The 21,199-nt window shown below is 50.9% G+C and overlaps 3 protein-coding genes and 1 long non-coding RNA gene across 5 annotated transcripts in view; 3 read left to right on the plus strand and 1 right to left on the minus strand.

Moving 5' to 3' along the window:
* The window catches only part of UBE2D2 (ubiquitin conjugating enzyme E2 D2), a 61,944-nt gene extending 58,731 nt beyond the window's left edge, over positions 1-3,213 (plus strand). For both annotated transcript variants that reach the window (XM_005661722.4, XM_085014783.1), the window contains exons 6-7: positions 523-616; positions 2,281-3,213. In XM_005661722.4, the coding sequence (XP_005661779.3) occupies positions 523-616; positions 2,281-2,326 (140 nt within the window). In that variant the 3' untranslated portion in view covers positions 2,327-3,213. The remainder of the gene's footprint in view (positions 1-522; positions 617-2,280) is intronic.
* The window catches only part of PSD2 (pleckstrin and Sec7 domain containing 2), a 684,196-nt gene that overhangs the window by 481,960 nt on the left and 181,037 nt on the right, over positions 1-21,199 (plus strand). The window lies entirely within an intron of this gene.
* LOC146405777 (uncharacterized) lies at positions 1,509-7,102 on the minus strand. Its single transcript, XR_014838883.1, has 2 exons — positions 5,878-7,102; positions 1,509-5,494 (listed from the first exon to the last, which is right to left on the minus strand). It is a non-coding gene; the product is annotated as an uncharacterized LOC146405777 (long non-coding RNA).
* CXXC5 (CXXC finger protein 5) overlaps positions 9,362-21,199 on the plus strand; it is a 48,420-nt gene continuing 36,582 nt past the window's right edge. The window contains exon 1 of the mRNA XM_085014779.1: positions 9,362-9,438. The gene's annotated coding sequence lies outside the window, so the exon portion shown is untranslated. The remainder of the gene's footprint in view (positions 9,439-21,199) is intronic.

Consider the following 21,199-nt stretch of genomic DNA (forward strand, 5'->3'; position numbering starts at 1 on the left):
GAGACTTTAGTTAGAGATATGTTGTATCCTTTGTACTAAGTGTGATCAGCCCTATTTGGGGGCCAAGTACTGGCCTTTAGGTTCTTAAACTAAATTGTTTTCATCTAAAAATGAAACAGATCCATTGCATCTGAGTATAATACCTGCCATTGAGAAAGCAGTGATTGTTGCATTTCTGACTAAAAGCATTCAGAGTGTGGTTGTCTTTGGAATTTTGAAAGCCATTTATCCTAGGATTTGAAAGACCTGGATTCTAATTCCACTCTTAATTATTCACTCACCAGGGACATTGGTCAAGACACTTCACCAGCCTGGGCCAGCTTCCTTAGAGGTTTAAGCATAAAGAAATCTTAGAATCTTTGTTGATTACTGTTACTGGAAAGCTAGCTAGAGCTTACAGAGCTGCTGGGCACTACAGTATAAAATAGGTTCTTAGAGTTTTCTCTTGTGTTGGCATCTCATGTTTCTTTCAGCCTTTTTGCTTTTATTCACTGCTAATTTATACTTTTTTTTTCATTCTAGTACTCTTGTCCATCTGTTCTCTGTTGTGTGATCCCAATCCAGATGATCCTTTAGTGCCTGAGATTGCTCGGATCTACAAAACAGATAGAGAAAAGTAAGTATAGTCTCCATTCAGAAGAGCGTCTGTGGTAGGGTAGAGGTGTTTGAGCCTGAGGGCTGCGTATGGATCAGATACTTAAAATGGAGCCCTAATATACTCACCTGGAGACAGAAGAGAGGAGTATTTGCATTGAGTATCATCATAAGTAGATGATTTTATCTCTGATCATTTCATATAATTCCTACTGTCTTGAAAAACTTTTCTACAGTATATTTTCTAACAGCTTTATGTCTTCTGCTTGGCTTTTGATATGTAAAGCATTTTGCTTCAAGAGCCCATTTGTCTTAGGTGAGTATCTGTAAATTAATGGGAAAAGGGAATTGATCTTCTACCTTTTGGAATAACCTAAAAAATAAAGTGAATAAATGCTACAGATATGACAGCCCCAAATTTCCTTTAAAACAAAACTTGGTATAAAATTTACATAATTAAAATTATATTGTGAATTACTGAAGAGTGGTCAGGGTATCAGAAGAGAGAGTCACTGAAAGTTGTATCTTTTGTGTATTACTCAATAAGATTGAGGGAGGAAATAGTGGGGTAATTTTCTAAAGCTAAAATATAGTAAATAATAATTTGAATTATTTGTTAGGCACATAGATAAAATAGTTTTAAAGGGAACTACACTGAGAATGCAGAACACTACCAGCCGTTGTTTCTTAGTTTAGTTTTTTCTGTATTTAGGTCTGAATAGTATCTATAGCTGTGTATTCCTGGCAGCATTCAGAATAAAATTAGATCATCCTTTTTCTATTTGTGACCTTACAAATAAAATTTTTTGGTTAGAGAACCATTTTGTCCAATATCCAGAATTATGAGAGTTTTTCTCAAGTCATTGTGGTCGTGGTCAGCAGAGTCTTTTTATTTTATTTTTGTCTTTTTGCCATTTCTTGGGCCGCTCCCGCGGCATATGGAGGTTCCCAGGCTAGGGGTCTGATCGGAGCTGTTGCCGCCCACCTACGCCAGAGCCACAGCAACGCGGGATCCGAGCCACATCTGCAACCTACACCACAGCTCACGGCAACACCGGATCCTTAACCCACTGAGCGAGGCCAGGGATCGATCGAACCCGCAACCTCATGGTTCCTAGTCGGATTTGTTAACCACTGAGCCATGACGGGAACCCCCCAGCAGAGTATTTTTAATCAAAGAATTAAAAGAACCTTTTGCCCTGCTTATTTTACTACTAGAATTTCTTCTGGAGAGATAAACCCATTTATTTTAGCGACCAAATTGTTAAAATAAAATCTGCCAGAACCTACAGTTTAATTGATACCGGGGAAAGTATTATGTCAGTTTAATCATTATTATATGATTTTAAGAACCATATAATGTAGAATTGTATTGTTTCAAGGGCTCCAAATAAATGAATCAGGGCTTGAAGATCTTCTCCTAGAAATGCATCGATCAGGTTTAGACTAAGGGGAATGCTAGAAAATGTAAAATTTAATTAGAGTCCTGTTTTAGTAGCATTTACAGGACATTTCCCACTGTTATTGAATAAATGCTTGTAGGAAGTTTGGAGTAGGAAGATGTCTTAGCCTGAATGTACTGTAAGTTATTCTCCTCAAGTTACTAGATGGGATAATGAATTAATTCTGTTGCTTTCGAACTAACTCCTCACCTGTGTTAAGCCAAGCTTCTTTTTGTGTGTACAGGTACAACAGAATAGCTCGGGAATGGACTCAGAAGTATGCGATGTAATTAAAGAAATTATTGGATAACCTCTACAAATAAAGATAGGGGAACTCTGAAAGAGAAAGTCCTTTTGATTTCCATTTGACTGCTTTCTATGAGCCCACGCCTCATCTTCCCCTGTGCACATGTTTACCTGATACAGCAGTGCTGCGTGTTGTACATACTTGGAACCACAAACTAGAAATACTGTACTTCTGTACCAACATTGCCTCCTAGCAGAGAAGTGTGTGTGTGACAAGCCAGTTCTCCAGGCATAACCTAGGTGTGAGACTAAAAGCTTTCCTTATTGACTTAATTTGGATAACGGCAAGGTGAGGGTTGGTGGGTATGGTGTGTGCTTGGATGGAGAAGAAAAGCTCCACTGACCTGTAGGAGATTGTTTTTTAAGTGAAATCCTATTAAACTCAAAACAGTTATGAAAAGCAAGGTGAAGAACACAAAGCTGTTTCTGTATTCCTTTTATTCCGAAGGACCTACGTACGTCTTAGGTGACAGTTATGACCAACCAGCTTAAACTCTACCCACGTCCTGTATTTGAAGGTCTAAGTTTAACTGGTCAACATTGAAATGGATCGGAGCTATTAGTACAGAAAGTGTGATGGGCTTTGTTCCCAGCTCTTTTACATCGCCCCCCCTTCACCCTTCCTCCCTCAGCCCCTCTTTCTCTCGTCCATATTCTTTGGTTTGTATGTGGTTTCTCAGTTAATACATAGCTAATAGCTCTTATTTTTCTTATGTTTTTAACTGCTTAGGTCTATCTGGATGTAAGGGTGAAAATTCACTTGATGGAAATACTTGTGTATATTTAAAGACCCAACTGCTCCTCTGGAGCTTGTACGTTCAAGAATGATTAATCTGTGTAATAAACTGATTACTACAGTCATTACATATAATTTTGTGTGAATAGGCTTTTTGATTTTTTAAGAATTTTGTTTAGCTGAGTGTAGTGGTGGATTTTTTCCCACCTCTGAAATGTTTTCATTTATATTGGTTGCATTTCAAAATCATGAAACAGTTCCAGCTTACATAGTAAAAAGGTTATCTTGAAAGTAATTTTACTGAGCAAGATAAGAACATAAGCTTAAAGGCATTTCCGTGAGACCTATATGTGCAGTATTCCAGGAACATGACTATTGAACTAAATAAGAAATTTGCGTTATTATTGAAACTCAGCTGCATTTCACTAAAACCTTGTGATATTCCTTTGGTACATAGGACATGAAACGAAAGCCTTGCTGTGTGGTAAGTTGAGCTTCTGTGATCGTGAGTAGAAAAGAGCAACATTGACCAAACCTGGGAAACATGAACGCAGTCTTGTATTGGAGGGTCTCTATAATTACTTTGCACACACATTGCAGGATGTTCATCCAGTTCTAAATTGTACCGTCTGTGGCTTTTTGAAGTCTTCCCTTGACTCTAGTAAAATGTAGTTTGAAACTTGTAAACAACTGTGTTTGCCAGAAACATCGTTCATGTGAACTAGGCAAGTTTGCTTTTTTTCCCCTACTTCACCTAATCTAAATGTAAACCAGGCCAGCCTGAAAACTGTGGCTGATGCTCTCTAGCCATCAGCATCTTTGAAATGCATCTTTACACTCTTGCACCAAAATTGAGGAATAAATGTCCACTGCTTTTGGTTTTAAACTTAATTTGTCTTATCTCTAGTGTTACTGCCCCATCTCAGAACCAAAGTGTGATACCTGAAACCTTTTAAAGTGCTGTTTTAACTGCTGGCTACTTAGTATTAGCATCTGTAGCATCTTTGCCCTTGCAAAGGTTTGACTGTTAATAGTTGAAGGAGAAGGAGTTAGAATTGAGCTCTAACCTGAATTTACTCTGAATTCTCAGTGTCATAGGTAAGTGGGGATAAATCAGTTTTTCACTGTTGACCATGGATTAGTTGCACAGATCCTGAAAGCCCCATTCTTTGTCATCCTAGAGAGCTGCCAGCTCGTTACCATATATTAGGTCATAATGTAGGTATTTTCACAAGACTGCCTTTAAGTATTTTTAAGTGCTGCGTAAAAATCATCATCCTGGTGTGCAGGTGCCAAATGAAAGGGTTTCGATGATGACACATAATATTGGGCCTTGGAATGCAGTTGAGTCTTGCTCATTTGAGTTTGGAGCATATTTAATCCAATCTGTGTACCTTGGGCAGAATGAGGCTCGGTGAGGGAGGCCACCTTCCCCAGTCACACACCCGGGATGGTCCTCATCTGGGATCACATTGCTTTTCACAGGAGTGTCTCTGGCTCTATCACATGTGAGATCTTGTTTGCAGTAGCCTTGATTATCTTGGTGAGGCAGTGATTTCAAGGCAATGTCAAGTCATGGGTTCCCTTTGCTTTGATTCATGAATGCTTGATCAAGTTAGAGTTGGTGCAGTCGCTTTTGGTAAAACTACGTGATTTCAGATACTTGCGTGCTCAGTTATTGGCCGGTGGGCAAGGGTAGCATTGTCCTGCTGGATTCTCCCCTTTGGGTAATACAGAGACTTGGCTGTTGGGTGGGCAGCAGCAGGGAGGTTGTAGAGAGGATGTGATCAGAGAGGGTGGCCCGTGTCCTCGGCACTGACCTAGCAATTGAGGCATTCTTCTGCTTCCAGTTGCTACAATATTCCACTTTTTGAGTCATTCCTTTTATCTCAAGTTATTTTGAGCCCTTGGTAGATTATCAGGAGAAATAAGTTATTTCTAAACTGGTTGGATTGCCTATAAACTGCATCTTATCTGCAGTTAAGGTGAAACTGTGGCTTTTGTTTCAGTCTGCTGTCCATACCCCTTAACACCCAGTGGCTGGGTTTTAATGGAAGAGCTTTCTTCAGTCCTAGGTTTTCTGAATTATGAACACCTTTCCTTCCTACTGAGGCATAGCATCCTTTATTACCCCTGCAGGAAGTGGTCACTCATAGTAGGGACCCATCTCCTTTTGATTCCCATTTTGAAACAGTATTTCAAATGATGGGTTATTTTGGTGAGTGTGATGTTTTGTATAAGAGAAAGCAGTTTTTTGTTTTTGTTTTTTTCCTTCATTTAATGATGCAAAGCATAAGTGCTAAGTCAACATATATTCACCTAAAACTTTTTCTCTCACATTTACAACTCCTGAGGAACATTTAAATCCTGAGGAACTTTTTTTTTTTTTTTTTTTTTTTTCTTTTTAGGGGCACCCCTGTAGCATGTGGAAGTTCCCAGGCTAGGGGTTGAATCAGAGCTGCAGCTGCCAGCCTACACCACAGCCAGGGTAATGCAGGATCTGAGCTGCGTCTGCAACCTACACCACAGCTCATAGCAATGCTGTATCCTTTAACCCACTGATCGAGGCCGGGGATTGAACCTGCACCCTCATGAATACTGGGGGGTTCAGTAGCGCTGAGCCATGATGGGAACTCCAGAGGAACTTTTTTATAATCACTACATGGAGCATATTTTATTAGTATTTCAAAAGTTTATTGAGGGAGTTCTCTTGTGGCACAGTAGGTTAAGGGTCCAGTGTTGTCACTGCAGGGGCTTGGGTCACTCCTGTGGTGTGGTTTTGATCCCTGGCCTGGGGACTTCCACATGCTGTGGATGCAGCTGAAAATAAAAAAGTTTATTCCCCCCCCTCTCTTGTTTTATACTCGAAAACGTCTTCATTATGTTGTTTGATGAGATAGACCCACAGGAAGATGGAGGTGCCGAGGTCAGTCCAACTTTCAGCCAGTCAAGTTTGTCATGTGGTGGATCCGGAACATAGAGCTTTGAAAACACTAAAAAGCCACTCCAGGAGTTCCCTTGGGTTAAGGGTCTGGAGTTTTCACTTCAGTGGCTTGGGTCGCTACTGAGGCGCAGGTTAGATCCCTGGCCCAGGAACTTCCACATGCCACGAGTATGGCCAAAAAAATTAAAATTCCTTGAGAATTAACTGATTCTACTAACTAATAGCAAATTATCAATAAACAGTCATATCCACGCAAGAAGAGAAAATAGACTTCCTTTGGGACACTCCTGGAGCCTGTTCCCTGTTTCTTTTTATTTTATTTTATTTTTCTTTTTAGGGCCACACCTACAGCCTATGGAAGTTCCCAGGCTAGATGTCAAATTGGAGCTACAACTACTGACCTATACCACAGCCACAACAACATGGTGTCTGAGCCGCATCTGTTACTCACCTGCGACCTACACTGCAGCTTGTGGCAATGCTGCATCATTAACCCATGTGTAAGGCCAGGGATCAAACCCACATCTTCACTGACACTGTCAGGTTCTTAACCCACTGAGCTACAAAGGGAACTCCCATTTAATTTTTTCTGAAGTTGTATGTGCACTTAGATGAAAAGTGGCTCTGAGTTCTCTGTACCCAACAATAGCCTTTTTCTAGCCTTAGCCTCAGCTGGTATGCATGGTTGGTATTCAGGCCCCTCTGAATATTTTCATTCCAATTCCTGGGATGAGCTTCTTGAAAACTGGCCAGGGGATTGCTTTGTCAGGGTGAACCTAAAACAAGTACAGTCCTCCATTCTTGCTGCATTTTACCTTACTCTGTGTAAGTGGGAAAGTTCAAGGATTGGGACCAACTAAAGCCTTTAAGACTTTTGGCCTCGGTGGCTGTATGTGTAACATAATCACCCGCCAGCTTGGACCTTTCTAACTACCTGCTCCTGGCTGGTTAAGGAAGAGGGAGAGAAGTTCCTCTGCGTTGCTCTGGCTCCGGTGTTGTCACTGCACCGCTGTGGCATAGTTTCCATCCCTGGCCTGAGAACTTCCACAGGCCATGGGCGTAGCAAAAAAAAAAAAAAAAGACAGACTGATTACTTTTCATCTTTGAATTTTTGGTGGAGTTACACCTTAACCAGTGGCAAAATGTAATCTGCCTTTTATCAGATGAAGAATTGTACCAGGATAGCCGATTAATAGTTTTCAGTTGAGTGGCAGGGGCAGGGGTGGTTTGCAGGTTGTTTGCTTTTAACCTCCCATATGAGTTGGTATTAGTAGAATGGTCTTTTTCAGGGCTGGGGCTCCTGATAGCTCTGCTGTGTACACTGAAAGCAAATGGTTGATCTTTTAGAAAGGCCAAGAAAAAGTTAGCAAGTAGCCCAGGCCAAGCCTCCCATGACTGCCGTCCAGAGAAGAGCAGCGCCAGCCTTGGTGAGTGCGCTGTGTTCCTTTTCAGACATCTAAGGAAATGAGGGGTCCCAGGCACCTCTCTGCCCTCAGCACTTGTTCTCCTATTGGAATTTCTTCCTAAGTACTTAAAAATCTTGACTCTTAAAGGGTATTCCCCTGCCCTAAATTGTAGGGCCTCTAGAGAATGAGAGTGAATAGGAAGGGTTTGGTCTGCTTTCTTACCTCTGAAGCTTTCCATAGGAAATGAGGGTAGCTTTGGAAGCTCCCAAGCTTCTGCTGATGCCATCTGACTTAGATAGAGGTTTCCAGAAACAGTTCACAAATAGAGCCTGACATTTGGGCTTCAGAGTCTACTTAGTGATGAGATGTTCCATGCTTGAGGCAGCTGGCAAATCTAGGCTACCCTACCTGACATCAGGGCATCTGGTGCTGCTTCCCCTGGCTAATGAAGGAGCAATACTGGTTAGGTCCTTCTTCCCTCTACCTCCAGTCCACAGCAACTGCCATCTGTGAAAGGTATGGCTGCTCTGCTTGCAGCATGTTGCACTAAGAGTTGGGGGGAGCCGGCCTTGTTTCAGAGGGCACCTAGGGCCTTTAGCACCTGCTGCAGTGTAACAGAAGGAACCAGGGGAAGAAAGTCTTTCTCAGACCTGCCAGAGGAGTTGAGCTTTTTCAAAGGATGATTCCCAGTCATCTAAGCCTGGCCCTTGTTTGGAGGGAACAGAGGGCATAAGACCAGGGGTGAGGAGAGGGGTTCTGGTGCCTTGTAACAGATTATGGGCTGGGTACTGTTTCCATGAGTGTAGGTGTACTCTCTAAGCTGGATGGAAAGGACATTTTCTTTTGACGATTTGGATGTAAATTTTGGGAAGAGGGGCAGAATTCCTTTATATTTTCTCCTCTGAGGTACTTTGTCCCTGAGGTCCTCCCTGCTTTTCCTGCTCCCTGACTTAAGTAGCAGTTGGACGGGTTTAAGTTTCTGTGGCCACAGATGGAGGAGGCATTTGCTTGTGTAGCAAGTCAGCTAGTATTTGAGTGGATGCTAGTGCCTGAGTGGCCGGCAGAGGGCAGTGGTGACCTGTAGCTGTCACAGCCATGAGGTGGGTGGTCAGTAAATCTGCTTGGACAGAACCTGGGAGGGGCTTTTGTAGGGGTGGAGAGGCCTGTTTGGGTTTGGCTTTGTTTACTGTTTATCCAGAACTGGATGGCCCGGTGCCTAGCTCAGTCAGGACTCCATCATAGCCTTAATCACAGTGAGGGAACAGGTTGGGATTTTTGCCCGAGGCCTGCCAGAAGTGTCAAGGCACCAGCTCCCCTTTCCCCTCTCCACTGGTAGAGTAGTCATATGCCTGTGTGTGGACAGGTTAGTAGGGACCAGGCCAGGGCGTTTGCCCACCTAGCTGCAGGTTGCACAGGGACAAAGATCTGTTGCTTCGTGTGAACAAGGCAGCTCTCTCTGTGTTGCCCACTGTTGCCTTTCCCCAAAGGCAGGCAGTCCCTGTGACTCTAGCCAGCTAGCCCAGCCTCATTTGTCTGCCTACCTATTCTGGGCAACCAGAATGTGACTTTTCAAACCTGAAGACAGAAGGAACAGAGTTAGGGACTGGTGGTAGGGCCTGGAAAATGTTCTTCCTCTGTCCTTTTCAATCTTATCTTGTGTTTTGGGGCCCCAGACACCCCAGTCTTCAGCCCAACAGCTGTGAGCCTCCAGGGCCACTACCCGGAAGCCACCTGCCTCTTCTTGGGGAATTCTTTGAAATTCCAGGCTTGGCCATCTGGGTATGCAAATATCTCCAGATTTGCTGAGCCAGCCAAGTGGCTGCACCGCAGGCAGAGCTGTGAGAATTAACCGCCACTACCCCCAGACAGGGACAACTGCCTGGGGGCTGCCGGTGTTTGAAATCCAGATTTCACCTGCTGAGAGGCTCAGAGTGTGGGAGAGAGGAGTCCTGGAGGCTCCCCAGGTCCTGCTCAGGTTACTAACTATATAAAGGATTTTGCATCCAAAGGGTGAGTTGGGACACCCTTGAGGGCCCTTCTTGGACTATGAAGCTCTGAGCCTAAGAAAGTCCCTGGAGTAAGGAGGGAAGCCTGGGGTCTAGCCTGGCTAGAGGGGTGGGGGCTCTCTGCAGGGAAAGCTGACTTCCAGGCAATAACACAGGGCTTAGGCAGCCCAGGGTAGGGCCAGCATCTGGCCCCCAGAATGCCTTGCTTTCTCTCAGGCCTCCCCCTGGGGCTGGTTATCTGGCTGTAGCAGGAGGAATGTACGTTCTGAGTGGGAAATAGAGGGGGTCAGGGTCAGGGCAGAACCTGGGAATGTGGACTCCCTGCCTGCTCCTGTCCCTGTTGCAGGGAGGGAGCCATGGAGAATGTGGCTGACAGGCCGCAGGCGTGGGAGAGTGTATGTCTGCTTGTGTGTGTGAGTTTGTGCCGGAGAGGGCTCCTATGTGTGCAGGAACTTGTGAGTGGATGAGAGAATCGTGAGCGTGAACATTCCTTAGTGCTTATGCATACGGGTGTGAGCCTAAGCTGTGTAGCCTTTTGGAGAAGCAGAAGTCAAACAGATTTGAATCACAGGCCCTTGACTTTTCAGTGTGTGTGTGTGTGTGTGTTTGTGTGTGTACTTTTAGGGCTCAGTTGTATATTCTAATTTATCTTTACTTTGCATGGTTTTCTCATCTATTAAATGGGTAGGTGGCCCACAGCCTGGTCCATAGTCAATGCATGCTGGAAAATGGGCTTATCAAATTAAAGGGTTGTGGCTGCGGGTACTTATGCATTCAAGGAAGTAGCATGGGTAGTGGGACATTGAGCCAGAGGATTTTGAGCAGGACCGGCTCCTGGGATACTCAGGGACTTGCGATAGGCTGTCTTGGGCCCCTTTGGGGCCTATGCCTTACATGCCACCTGGGCGCAAGGCCTGCGAAAATGTGCCCCAAAACAGAATGGGTAGGTAGATGGACTTGCCTGGCCAGCCTGTGTGTCCCTGCACAATGAGGTTTGTGTCCCTATACTTCTTTGGGGGGGACAGAAGGGAAACCCAGCTACCTTTTCTGGTAAATAAAAGCCTGGAAGGGGGCTGCTGGGAAGAGCTGCCTCCAGCCAGCTGGGAATGGGGCTGATGTGGAGGGGGCCAGACCTCACCCAGCTATTTCCTGGCCCTGCCTAAGGGAAGAGACCTGAGTGGTGGTAGCACTGCCCACAGACCAGGATCCTTGCTTTCCCCGTACCAGGTCACAGGCTCTCCTAAAGAGTGTCTCTGTGCATGTGTGAGCTTGCACGAGGTCTGGAAAGGAGGGAGGTGTTGGACTCTTGGATCAGCAGGTAGGTTTTACAATCTAGGCACAGAAAGGTTGGGAAATTAGCCAGTGTTACACAGCCAGGCAAAATGAGGGAATGTTTGAAGTCTTTTCTGAGGGACCCTCAGAAAGTGGGATAGTGGGAGCCCCCCGGATGCAAGGGAGTCCTAGAAGCTTCTAGGAGGGCCCAGACCTTAATAGGAGGAAATGAGGGGTCAAGGTGCTGCTGGCCCTACGCTGGAACCATACGAGTGCCCTAGAGGGGTGTGTTGAAGGAATGAGGGATCTTAGCCTTGTTCCCACACACATGCACCTCTAGGAGACGGAGTGGAGGCAGCGGTTGAGGTCAGGGGCCAGCCAGCCCTCTTTCCTGCTTTAGATTTGGACTAGGGTGGGCTTTTCTGAGGGTTTCAGAACTGATGCCTCAGTTTCTCTACAAGAAATGGAGGGATGGAGAGAGAGAGACTGGTTAGAGATGGTCCTTAGGGAGCTTATGTAGAAGGTTCTGGGACCCTGTTAAAACTGAGCCAATCTCTGCTGAGTGGGTGGTTCTACAACTTTGTGAGGGTGGCAGGAATTGGGGCCGGTAGCTCTGTACCAGGTCAGTTGCACCTGATGAATCCTGGGGGTGGTTTCCCCACCAGGGTCCCAGAGCATGTGGCCGGTGTGGCAGTGTACCAGGGGTAGTGATGTCTGTGACCACTCTGAGTGAGTGCAGCAGTGTGAGTTGTTTGTGACACTTGTGTTTCCCAGGTGTGTGTAATGGCAGAGCTAGTTTTACTGCTGGGATGAATCAGGTTCCTGGAGAGGAATGGACCTATCTGGAGAGAGTGCTGCTGTTACGTAGTTACAACCATTATATTGATATGACCTAACTAGTATACAGACATTAAAAGTGATGCCAGTACCCTCTGTATTCTGGGTGCTTACCATGTGTCTGCCCTGTGCCAAGTGCCTAACCTGCAGTAGCTCCTTTGGCTCTGTTAGAACCCCGAGATTTGCCTGTGCCACTGTGTTTATTGTGCCATGTTATATTCATGTTGGGGGATGTGATCCAGCTGCATCCGTGTCTTAGTTGCTCAAGTTGAGCTTGTGGCGGTGTGGGGCCTGTTGTATACCTGGGCTCGCTACCCTGTTGTGTTGCCAGTATGGGGCACCATTGCGGTGTTAAGAGTTTTAAGACCCACCTTGACAATGTTCTTTGCATTGATGGTGCTGATAGATCATTTGGCAGTGTGACTTTTTGGCTTTGTTTTGCAGCCAGAGTATGTAACCCCCTTCTGTTGTGTAGTTGAGACCCGCTAGTGGAGTTTATGACTCATTTTTGTGTCTTGGTGATTTTGTGGGTATCTGGTGTAAGATCTTTGGTTGTAGTGCAGACTGGTTGTGTGATAGTGTGACTGTATTGTTATGTGACTGACCCTATTGTGTGTGTCCATTGGAACCATTTGTTTGACCCCTTGACCTCGTGTCATAACTGTGTCAGCCTGGTGGTGTGCTATAACTTTGGTGAGTGTGCGTCCTTGGTGGGGACAGTGGCCTATCCTTGTACAGATTGTGTGTCCGTGTGACCCCCACTGGGCCGCTGTGTCCCTCTTCGGGTCTGCGTGTTGTTTGACCTCAGCGGTGGATGCCCCCCCCCCCGCCCCCGCCCCGCCCCGCCCCGCTCCTGCCCCGCGGCCCCTCCCCCCTGCGCCGCCCGCCAGCCCGCCCGCCCGCGCCGTGCAGCGATCGATCGCCATTGATTGTCCCTGACGAGCTGCTCCACTTTCCAGCCAATGTCAGGAGGGGGGATCTCCGCCGCCCTGGCGGTGTCATTTCCACACACTCCCTGGGCTGCCGCCAGCGCGGACGCCACCAAAAGCCGGCCTGGATCGCCCGGAGCGCGGACCGGACCGCCCGCACCGCACCAGGACGCCCGACGGCGAGGCCTGACCCCCCGCCGGCCGGCTTGCAGCCCTGCACCCAGGCCCCCCCTTCCCTGGGTGGGTGGATATTGTCGCTATACCAGTTTGAGCTGGCCCTGGAGGTGGGGGGCAGGTCGGTGCGCCTCTGCGCTCGGGTGGGGGCGTGGGGGCTGTTTCCGGCGGGCGGAGGCGCCTGCGGGCCAACTTTGCCTTGGCCCAAACAGATGCTAATGATTTTCCGGGAGGCGCCGGTTATCTCTGGCCCCAGCCAGCCAGTGCGCTGGCCTGAGCCCGGCACAGACACCTCCCCACCCTGTCTCTCCCCGCTCTGAGCCCCGCCGCAAGACCACCTCGCCCTGAGTGGACCTCAGAGGTCGCAGAACGCCTGGGGTGGCCCCAGAACGCTGGCTGCAAGGGATTGTTTGCCCCTGTCCCCCCAAGATGCTGCTGCATCCTCCTCTGAGCACCTTCTCAACCCTCCCCCCAACATCTGAACAGGGGAAACTGAGGCTCAGAGAGGCCCAACCCAAGGTCATGCTCATGCTGACCCAGTGCCTGCCCAGATGAGTGGGTCACCCTCTGTCAAGGCCACCTTGTTGGGGACTCACGTCCCTCCTGGCCCCCCTTGGTCCAGGGGCCAGAGCCAGTTTCCAGGCTCCCCAGTGGAAGTGCTGACGTGGCTTTGGGCAGCTGTCTGGGGCTGGCCGGGAAGCAGGGCAGATGTCACAGAGCCCAGGGGAGGAGGCGGCTCCATGGGGAGGACGGGCAGGGCCTCTTGCCTGGTGAGACACGCCTCCTCCCCCTCGGCCTGGCGGTGTCTGGGGCTGGGGCACAGCCGCTGGCCAGGCTGACCCGCCTCCAAGCCTCTCCCCAGTTCCTCTGTGTGGCTGCTGACAAGTGCTATAACCTCTCTGGTCCTCTTCCTCCCCTGTGGAGAAATATTACAGCACCTGCTTTGGATGAGTGTGAGCCTCAGATGAAAGCAGAGGTGTGCACAGCCCCAGTCCAGTACTGGACACGCTGTTCTCGCTCAACATGTGTCAGCTCTTACTGTTGTTGTCTTTGCAAGTGGGGATTTGGTGTGTGCAAAAGCAGAACTGACTCCGAGAGTGGCAGCAGGCTTCAGAGGTCACTCCAGCCAGCCTCCTGCCTTGGTGCCCCTGGCCCTCTGCATTTCTCATGCCTGTCTAGCTTTGTTTCTTCTCTCTGCCTGCTGCCAACCTGCCCCCACCCCCTCTTAGCAGTGTGGTTCCCTCCTATCTGGCGGCCCCATTGGGTCCCTCAAGCAGCACAGCCCCCTGGGAACAGCAATCGATGGGGCGGAACAGCCTCCCTGACAGATGGACCCACGGAGGCTGGGCTGCTTCAGCAGAGCTCCCTAGGAAACCAGAGACAGGAGCTGAGCCATCATGGCTGCCTCCTAAATAGCAATGAGAGGGGGTGGAGAGATGAGGAGGAGGAGGCCAGAGCTTCCAGCCAGCCCAAGGGGATGGGCCCGGAAGGCCAGGGCAGCCCCTGCCTTTTCCATAGTCTCAGAAGCCTCTTGGGGGGAGGGTTCAGTAGAGCTTACTTGGTAGGTAGGGTATGTCTAAGTCCCCCTCCAGGGTAGGTGACTCTGGCCACCGCCCGCTCCATGGGGGCTTTTTCTAACAAGTCCAGAGGCAGGGGGTAGGTGGGTGGGCAGGTTGGCAGGCAGGGCCTTACCACATTCCTCAGGCCACAAGGGGCCTTTGAAGCCAGAATGGCACAAGGACCTTCTCTGCCTGTAGGTGTGGGAGACGATGAGCCTTGGCCCCTATGTGTACATGTGAAGAACGCCTCCTGCGTCTTACCAGGCTCCCAGATTAGTCAGAGACTTCCTCCCAGGATTTTTCAACCTCGGTACTCTTGAGATTTGGAGCCATGCATTCCCTTCTCCGGGGCACTGTGAGATGCTGAGCGTCTTCCCTCGTCTCTCCCCATTAGATGCTAGTAGCAGCAGTTGTGACATGACACCCAAAAATGTCTTCAGGCATTGCCCAGTGTCCCCTGGGAGGCCAAATCAACCCTACTTGAGAACCACTGGTCTGACCTCAGGAGCAGCCCCCTGGGTTGGAATGGGGGGGGGCTAGGACTCTGCGGGGATGCCAGAGATCCTCTTCAGTAGCGGAAAGGGAGGTTGCCAAAACGGCTCTGTCCCCAGCTGGTCTCAGGCCCAGGAGGGTAGGCGACACCCTCCCCATGGCCCCAACTGCTAGGTTGGAGGGAACCATGCTTGCCCGAGATGGCAGGGCTTTTGGCCTCACTGCTCAGCTGCACCAGGCTTGGTGCCAACACCTTACCGCTGAGGCCACACGGCATGGGAAGGGGGTGGGGTGAGGGCAGTCGAGGTGGTGCTCGGGCTGCCAGGGCAACCTGTCCAGCCAGCTTGAGGTGGGGGGAGCCAGCATGAACGATCAGCCTCCTCCCTTCTGTTGGTGCCCCTCTCTGGGCCAGTGCTGGGTCGGCAGTGAGTCCGCCAATTGGGGACTACAGCCTGGGGTAGGAGATTGTGGACACAAGTCCCGTGGGTCCAGCCAGCTGACAGCTGGGCCACCTAAGTGCCGCGCTCTCCCAGGAAGAGGGAAGGGCGGAAGACACTGGGCGCTCGCTACATGGTCCTAAGACCCCCCCCCCCGCCGCTCCACCCAACAAGCCCTTGAGCCAGAGAACTGGGGAGGGGACTCCCCTAGGATTCATCTCCCTCTTCCTGCCCAAGCAGGCAGCAGGCCTCAAGGCAAGGGAAAGTTTTCTAGGGCACAGTCTCACTGCCGGGAAGTCCCTACTTATGTCTAACCTACTTCCTTTCTTCCTGTAGCATCTGCCCTGTCCTGGCCTACACGCTCTGGCCCCTGTAAAGTCAGGGACCAACATTTCAGGTGCTCTGGCTAGGGCGTGCCCTTGGTCCCCTGGGCAATTTTCAGAGTACAGGTCACTGGTCCTTGTGTGCATGGAGGGATGAGGCTGCCTAAGTGGGCACATCTAGGGTTTTCAGAGGGGCATCAGTGCCCTCTGACAGACCAAGGCCTGCAGAGAGCAGGTTGCCCCAAGACACCCTGAACCTGGCACTGGCCTAGGGGGTCCCAGGGTGGAGAGGTGGAAGTGACTTTGTAACCAGAGATGGGCTAAGTGGTCTGAGGCAGCAGCTTGGAGCTGGGGTTTAAAATAGCGCCTCTGCCTGGCCAGGATCGGGTTCGGGTCACCCACAAGGCATTGTGGCCACCACCATCCAGCTCAGGTTTCGTGGCTGCCTTGATGATTTGATAGAGGAGGGGGTTACCCAGGCGGATGGGCCTAAGGAAAGGGCTCCAGGCCCACTGTAGTCCCCTGATGAGGCCCTTGGCTGTCTCCTTTCTCCACACCCATCCCCAGGGGACAGAGTGCCCCAGCTGCATCCTGAGGTCCTCCCTGCTCTTCAGTAAGTACTTGACACCAACTAGGGACCAGGAACTTGACAGCATGGAGATGAGTAAGGCCTTGACCCTATTCGAAGCCCAGAAGTCCTGGCCCCCGGTGGAGTACAGAGGGGGAGGGAGATGAGTATTCTGCAGAGGCCCTCCACCGATGATGTCCTGGCCTCATCCCAGGGATCCTAGGCATGGGGAAAGCAAGCGACAGGAGAGGCCTCAGAGAAGCCTCCCTCCTGTGCAGAAATGGCTGTGGCTGCGATGGGGAGCGGAGAAGCTCTTCTCCAAGGCCCGCTCCCCCACCGCAAAGCCCTCAGTCATAGGTCTGGGAGTGCATTCTGGTCCCTCTGTGTCCAGGTAGACTGACCCGAGCAATAGGGCGAGGGGCAAAGGGATATGAAGGAGGGGTCTGTCCCCTCTTGAGGTTTTCGAGAGAAGTAGGTAGTTCTAGGCTGCCACGTGCCATTATGCAGTTGGAACGTGGGGAAAAGCTACTTCAATCAGGAAGAAGCTCTAACCATCATCCCTCTCTTCCACTCCCTGGCCAGAGTCTCTGGGCCCCTAGGGGTCGTGGCAGCCTCTGGGCAGTGGCCCTTGGAGCCTGGCAGGTAGGGTTTCTCCTTTCCTCTCCTTCCCCAGCCGTGGATCTGAGGAGGTGACACCGCAGGCCGAGCCAGCTCAAGGCCAGTTCTCTCTCTAACTGGAGCGATGGCCAGCCCTCCTGACAGAGTTCGCATACATCTAAAACAGTGTCTTGTGTATCTTAATGATTTCTCCACAGCCTCTGATTGAAGCATGCTCAATTTAGCCGCGCCGTAAGTAACTTTTTATATTTCCTCGGGGAATCATTTCACTTATGAATCTTTTCTGAATCTGCAATCTCGATTAAAAGTTGATTTCTTTTTTTCTTTCTTTTTTTTTTTTTTTTTTTTTGTCTCCGTCCCTTCGGCTTCTGAGATGCCTCCCCAGTGAAAAGGGCATTGCACCATCAGTCCTCCCTCCTTAGCCTGTCTGGGTCGGGAGAATTCTTCCTGGGGGTTGTGGGGAGGAGAAGCCAAGCCTCCCCTGTGGCAGCACCTGGGGCGTCTTGACCTGAAGGGGAGGAGGTTGGGAGGCCATGACCAGTCTCCTGCCCACAAACACTTGCCTACCTGCCTTATGTCCGCCCCCACACCGGGTTACACTGCGGCGATGGTCCAGCCCATCCTGCCTGGAGGGTGTCTCCTCAGCTGTAGCTTAGGAACTTGAGGAGGAGACAGAACCTTGCAAAGGTTCAGCTTGAGAGCCCAAAACTGGTTCCAGTCCTGGCCCTGCTCCTACATGGCGGCCACAGCCTGGGTCCGTCACCTCTCCTCTTAGAGCCTCCGCTTCCTTATTTGCACAATAAGAATGGGATCGCTCAGGCGATTTCCCAGGAGGTAAAGGGTTTGACAGGGTATCTTGAGAAAGGCAGACTTTATTATTTCCCTTGGGGGACCCAGTGCCGAGGTTCCTATCCCAGTTCTGAACCGGATCTGATGCTTCCTCAACCCATTCATTATCTAGTCCTGGTGACCCCCCTGCAGTGAGGTGGGTGGAACTGGCATAATTATCTCCCTGAGGGTAAGGGGCTGCGGGGGCTGGGGTTTGCCCAGCGGCTGCCCCAGGAGGCCCCCTGGAGCTCCTGACTCTGTCCCCAAGAGGCAAAGGTCAGGGCTGCAGTAGGAAGGCCGGAGGGCAAACGAGGCTGAGAAGCTCTGAACTTAGAGACAGGCCCTTCCCCAGAGACACCCTCCCCCTCCCCACCCCTCTGAGGTGGAGGAGAGATCTGTCCAGGTGCTGGGACCTCTGGCTCTGACCTCTAACCTCTGACTCTGATCTAGGGTGGGCTCTCTAAGTGCCAGAGTCACGACTGGGGGTGGGGCTGCGGGGACGAGGCCGGCTAGGCTGCTCAGGGAGGCAGCTCTGGGAGTTAAAGATTTACGAGGGGCCCCTTCCTGAGGCCTCCCTCCTCACAGACCCGGCAAGGCAAGCAACCCGTGACTGCCCGGGCGGCTAGACGCAGAACCAGTCCCGCCAGTTCAAAGAGCAGTTCGTCCTGGGCCTACCCCCGGGCAACTGCCTGAGCACCCCATTTTCCGGAGGCTGAAGGGGAAGGCAAAGCAGGGCTTGGGGGGGTGGTTCCTGTCTTCAAGTGTCAGTGCGAGGGGCGTTAAGACCGACGTGCTCTGCCTCCTTGGGCTCCATCTGTGAGAGAAAGGCCGAAGCCCAGCCCGCCATGGCCAGCAAGTTGTGTCCGTATCACCCCAGCCTAGCCTGCAGGTCTTGGGTGGCACACTTTCAAGAGCCCCTCGCCCTCTGGGCCAGGCTGGGGCCTCCCCTCCCCCAAGGCTCCATTCGGGCCCCTCTCTCTTGCTGACCCTGGAGGCCATCAAAGGCCCAGCTTCGGCCTCTGGGAGCACACAGCCCACCTCCCACGGGGGAAACAGGTGAAGCGTGATCGTGCCTGAAAAAGTCAAGAGCTGCTGCCAGGGGGCATGACACCCTCGACGGTGCCCACTTCCCTTTCCCCTCCGCACGTGGGCTGTTTTCCATGCCCGGCCCAGGGTGGGGCTACATCTGGTTATCCGTGGCACAAGTGTGGCTGCACCTGGGCGAGGGGGGATACAAAGTGCGAGCGGCTGTATTGGCCCGTCTCTGCTCCCTCCCAGCCTCACCCCAGAGCTCCTTCTGGGACCGCAGGCCCCTTTCTGCCCTCTGCCCTTCCCCCCTGTTTACGCAGCTCAGCACCAGGCTGGGCCACCGAACTGGCTTCTCAGGGACAGGCAGACCTTGGTCTACTCAGAAACAGACCTGGCTTTTCTGAAATTCCCTTGTAGTTTCACAGTTCTCTTGGCCCTTTGGCGGTCGTGGGGGCAGGGCTGGGACCTAAGAGCCAATGGTCAGTACGAGGGCTGAGACCCCAAAAGCTTAGGCCCACGCCCGGCAGGCAAGCTTCCCCTGCCCGTGTTTGCACCCCCAGTCCTGCTCTGTGAGTGTGGCCGAGGTCACAGTCCAGGGTGACCCCACTGAAAACTATCCCGCACCCTGCCCTGAGGCAGGGCTCCAAATGCCCTGGCTCTCGTTTTCTGTGATACAGATCAGGGAACTGGGGCCTGGGTAGAGGGGAGACCATGTTAGGCCAGCTCTGGCTGGGCCGTCGCCTCTGGAGACCCTGACTCGTGCCCTCCTCTCCGGGTGGCCATTCCCAGTCATTGGGTATTTAATCAACGACCGACCGTAGCAGATAAATACATGGTGGTCCCTCAGACAAGGCATGGATTTAAATCCTGGTTTTGCTACTTTGTAACATTAAGCAGTTGTCTGAGTCCCAGGATTTTAAATAAGCATATTCACAGAAAGCAATTAATGTGATGCCAGGCCCATAGAAAGTTCTCAGAAAAAAGTTGCTCACAGGCCTTGTTACTGGTACCAATGCAGTACCAGGCTTCCAGCCCAAGGCAGGTAGGAGACTTGCCCTTACCCTCAAAATTCTTTCATAGGCAGTAGTAGTGAGGGGACAGGGAGACAAATGAGCTAATTCAGGGCAGTGTGGTCAGTGTGGCCCTCGGAGGGGACAGATGAGAGGCCCCCAGATCAGGTCTCAGAGCACAATCGTCCAGAGCATACACTGCAGAAAAGGCACCTGGCCAAGGGAACTAGGGAGACTGACAGTTCATGCCCGGATGCCAAAAGGGGGTACCTAGATCTGCCCAAAGGTACCCCCGCTAGCTTTTTCTTCCTTTCACCTTCTCTTTTGTTCCTTCTATTGTTCCAACCCCCAGAGGAGACATAAGGCGTTCCTGGGCCAGGGATCAGTTCCTGGGCTAGGGGTCACATCCGAGCTGCAGTTGTGACCTACCCCAAATACTGCAGTGCCTGATCCTGTAACCCACTGTGCCGGGCCGGAGATGGAACCTGTGTCCTGGCACTGCAGAGAGGCAGCTGAGCCGGTTGCGCCACAGCGGGAACTCCGGGGGTGGCTTTTTCTAATTTGCGCAAAGGCTAGTGCCTGCTCTGTAGTTAAGAGCCAAACTGAGGCAGGGAACTAAACGTCAGAGAAAGTTCCAGGCGGAGGGATACGCCCCCCTGGTCTTCCGTGAGGCCTTCAGGCGGTGAGCTTTTCAAGAGGTGAGCTCGGAGTTCCCATCGTGGCTCAGTGGTTAACGAATCGACTAGGAACCTTGAGGTTGCGGGTCTGATCCCTGGCCTTGCTCAGTGGGTTAAAGGATCCGGCGTTGCTGTGAGCTGTGGTGTAGGTTGCAGACGCCGCTCGGGTCCCGTGTGGCTGTGGCTGTGGCATAGGCCGGTGGCTACAGCTCCGATTGGACCCCTAGCCTGGGAACCTCCACATGCCGAGGGAGTAGCCCTAGAAAAGACAAAAAAAAAAAAAAAAAAAAAAGGTAAGCTCGATGGAGGCCCTCTGGGCGGAGGGAACCGTGCCTGCAAAGGCAGAGAAACGCCAAGGGGAGTTGTGGGGCACGGGAGGGAAGCGCCGGTGGTGTTGAGCGGTGTTGATCCGCAGAGGTTGGGGATGCAGGGACGCACAGGCCGCTTGGAAAGCCGGGCCACGCTGGGCATGGGACCGGACTTGAGCCCTGTGGGCCCTTAGGAGTCACTTCATGATGAGACACAAGTGACGCACGGGCACGTCCTACGTGAGAAGCCTCACTAGATCAGCAACACTTCTCAGGGGTCAGGAGAACGACTTTGGTGCTCATCTCACTTCAATTTCTTCATCTAAAAAATGGGAGTGAGGAATTCCGTTGTGGCTCAACAGTTAGCGAAACCCACTAGCATCCAAGAGGATGCAGGTTCAATCCCCGGCCTTGCTCAGTGGGTTAAGGATCTGGCGTTGCCGTGAGCTGGGGTGTAGATCGCAGATGCGACTCAGATCCTGAGTGGCTGTGGCTGTGGCATTGGTCAACGGCTACAGCTCCGATTGGACCCCTAGCCTGGGAACCTCCATATGCCACGGGTGTGGCCCTAAAAGACAGAAAGAAAGACCAAAAAATTTTTTTTAATTAAAAAAATAGAAAAGGGGGGGATGATAGTACTCCTGGGGCCGATGCGAGGATGAAATGAGATAAGGCACCTTAACTATTTAGCTCAATGCCCTGCT

Source organism: Sus scrofa, chromosome 2 (assembly GCF_054392235.1).
Source record: "Sus scrofa isolate SSC_HxYL_T2T_F1_AM1 chromosome 2, Sscrofa_HxYL_maternal_Yorkshire_Landrace_v2.0, whole genome shotgun sequence".
Lineage (NCBI taxonomy): Eukaryota > Metazoa > Chordata > Mammalia > Artiodactyla > Suidae > Sus > Sus scrofa.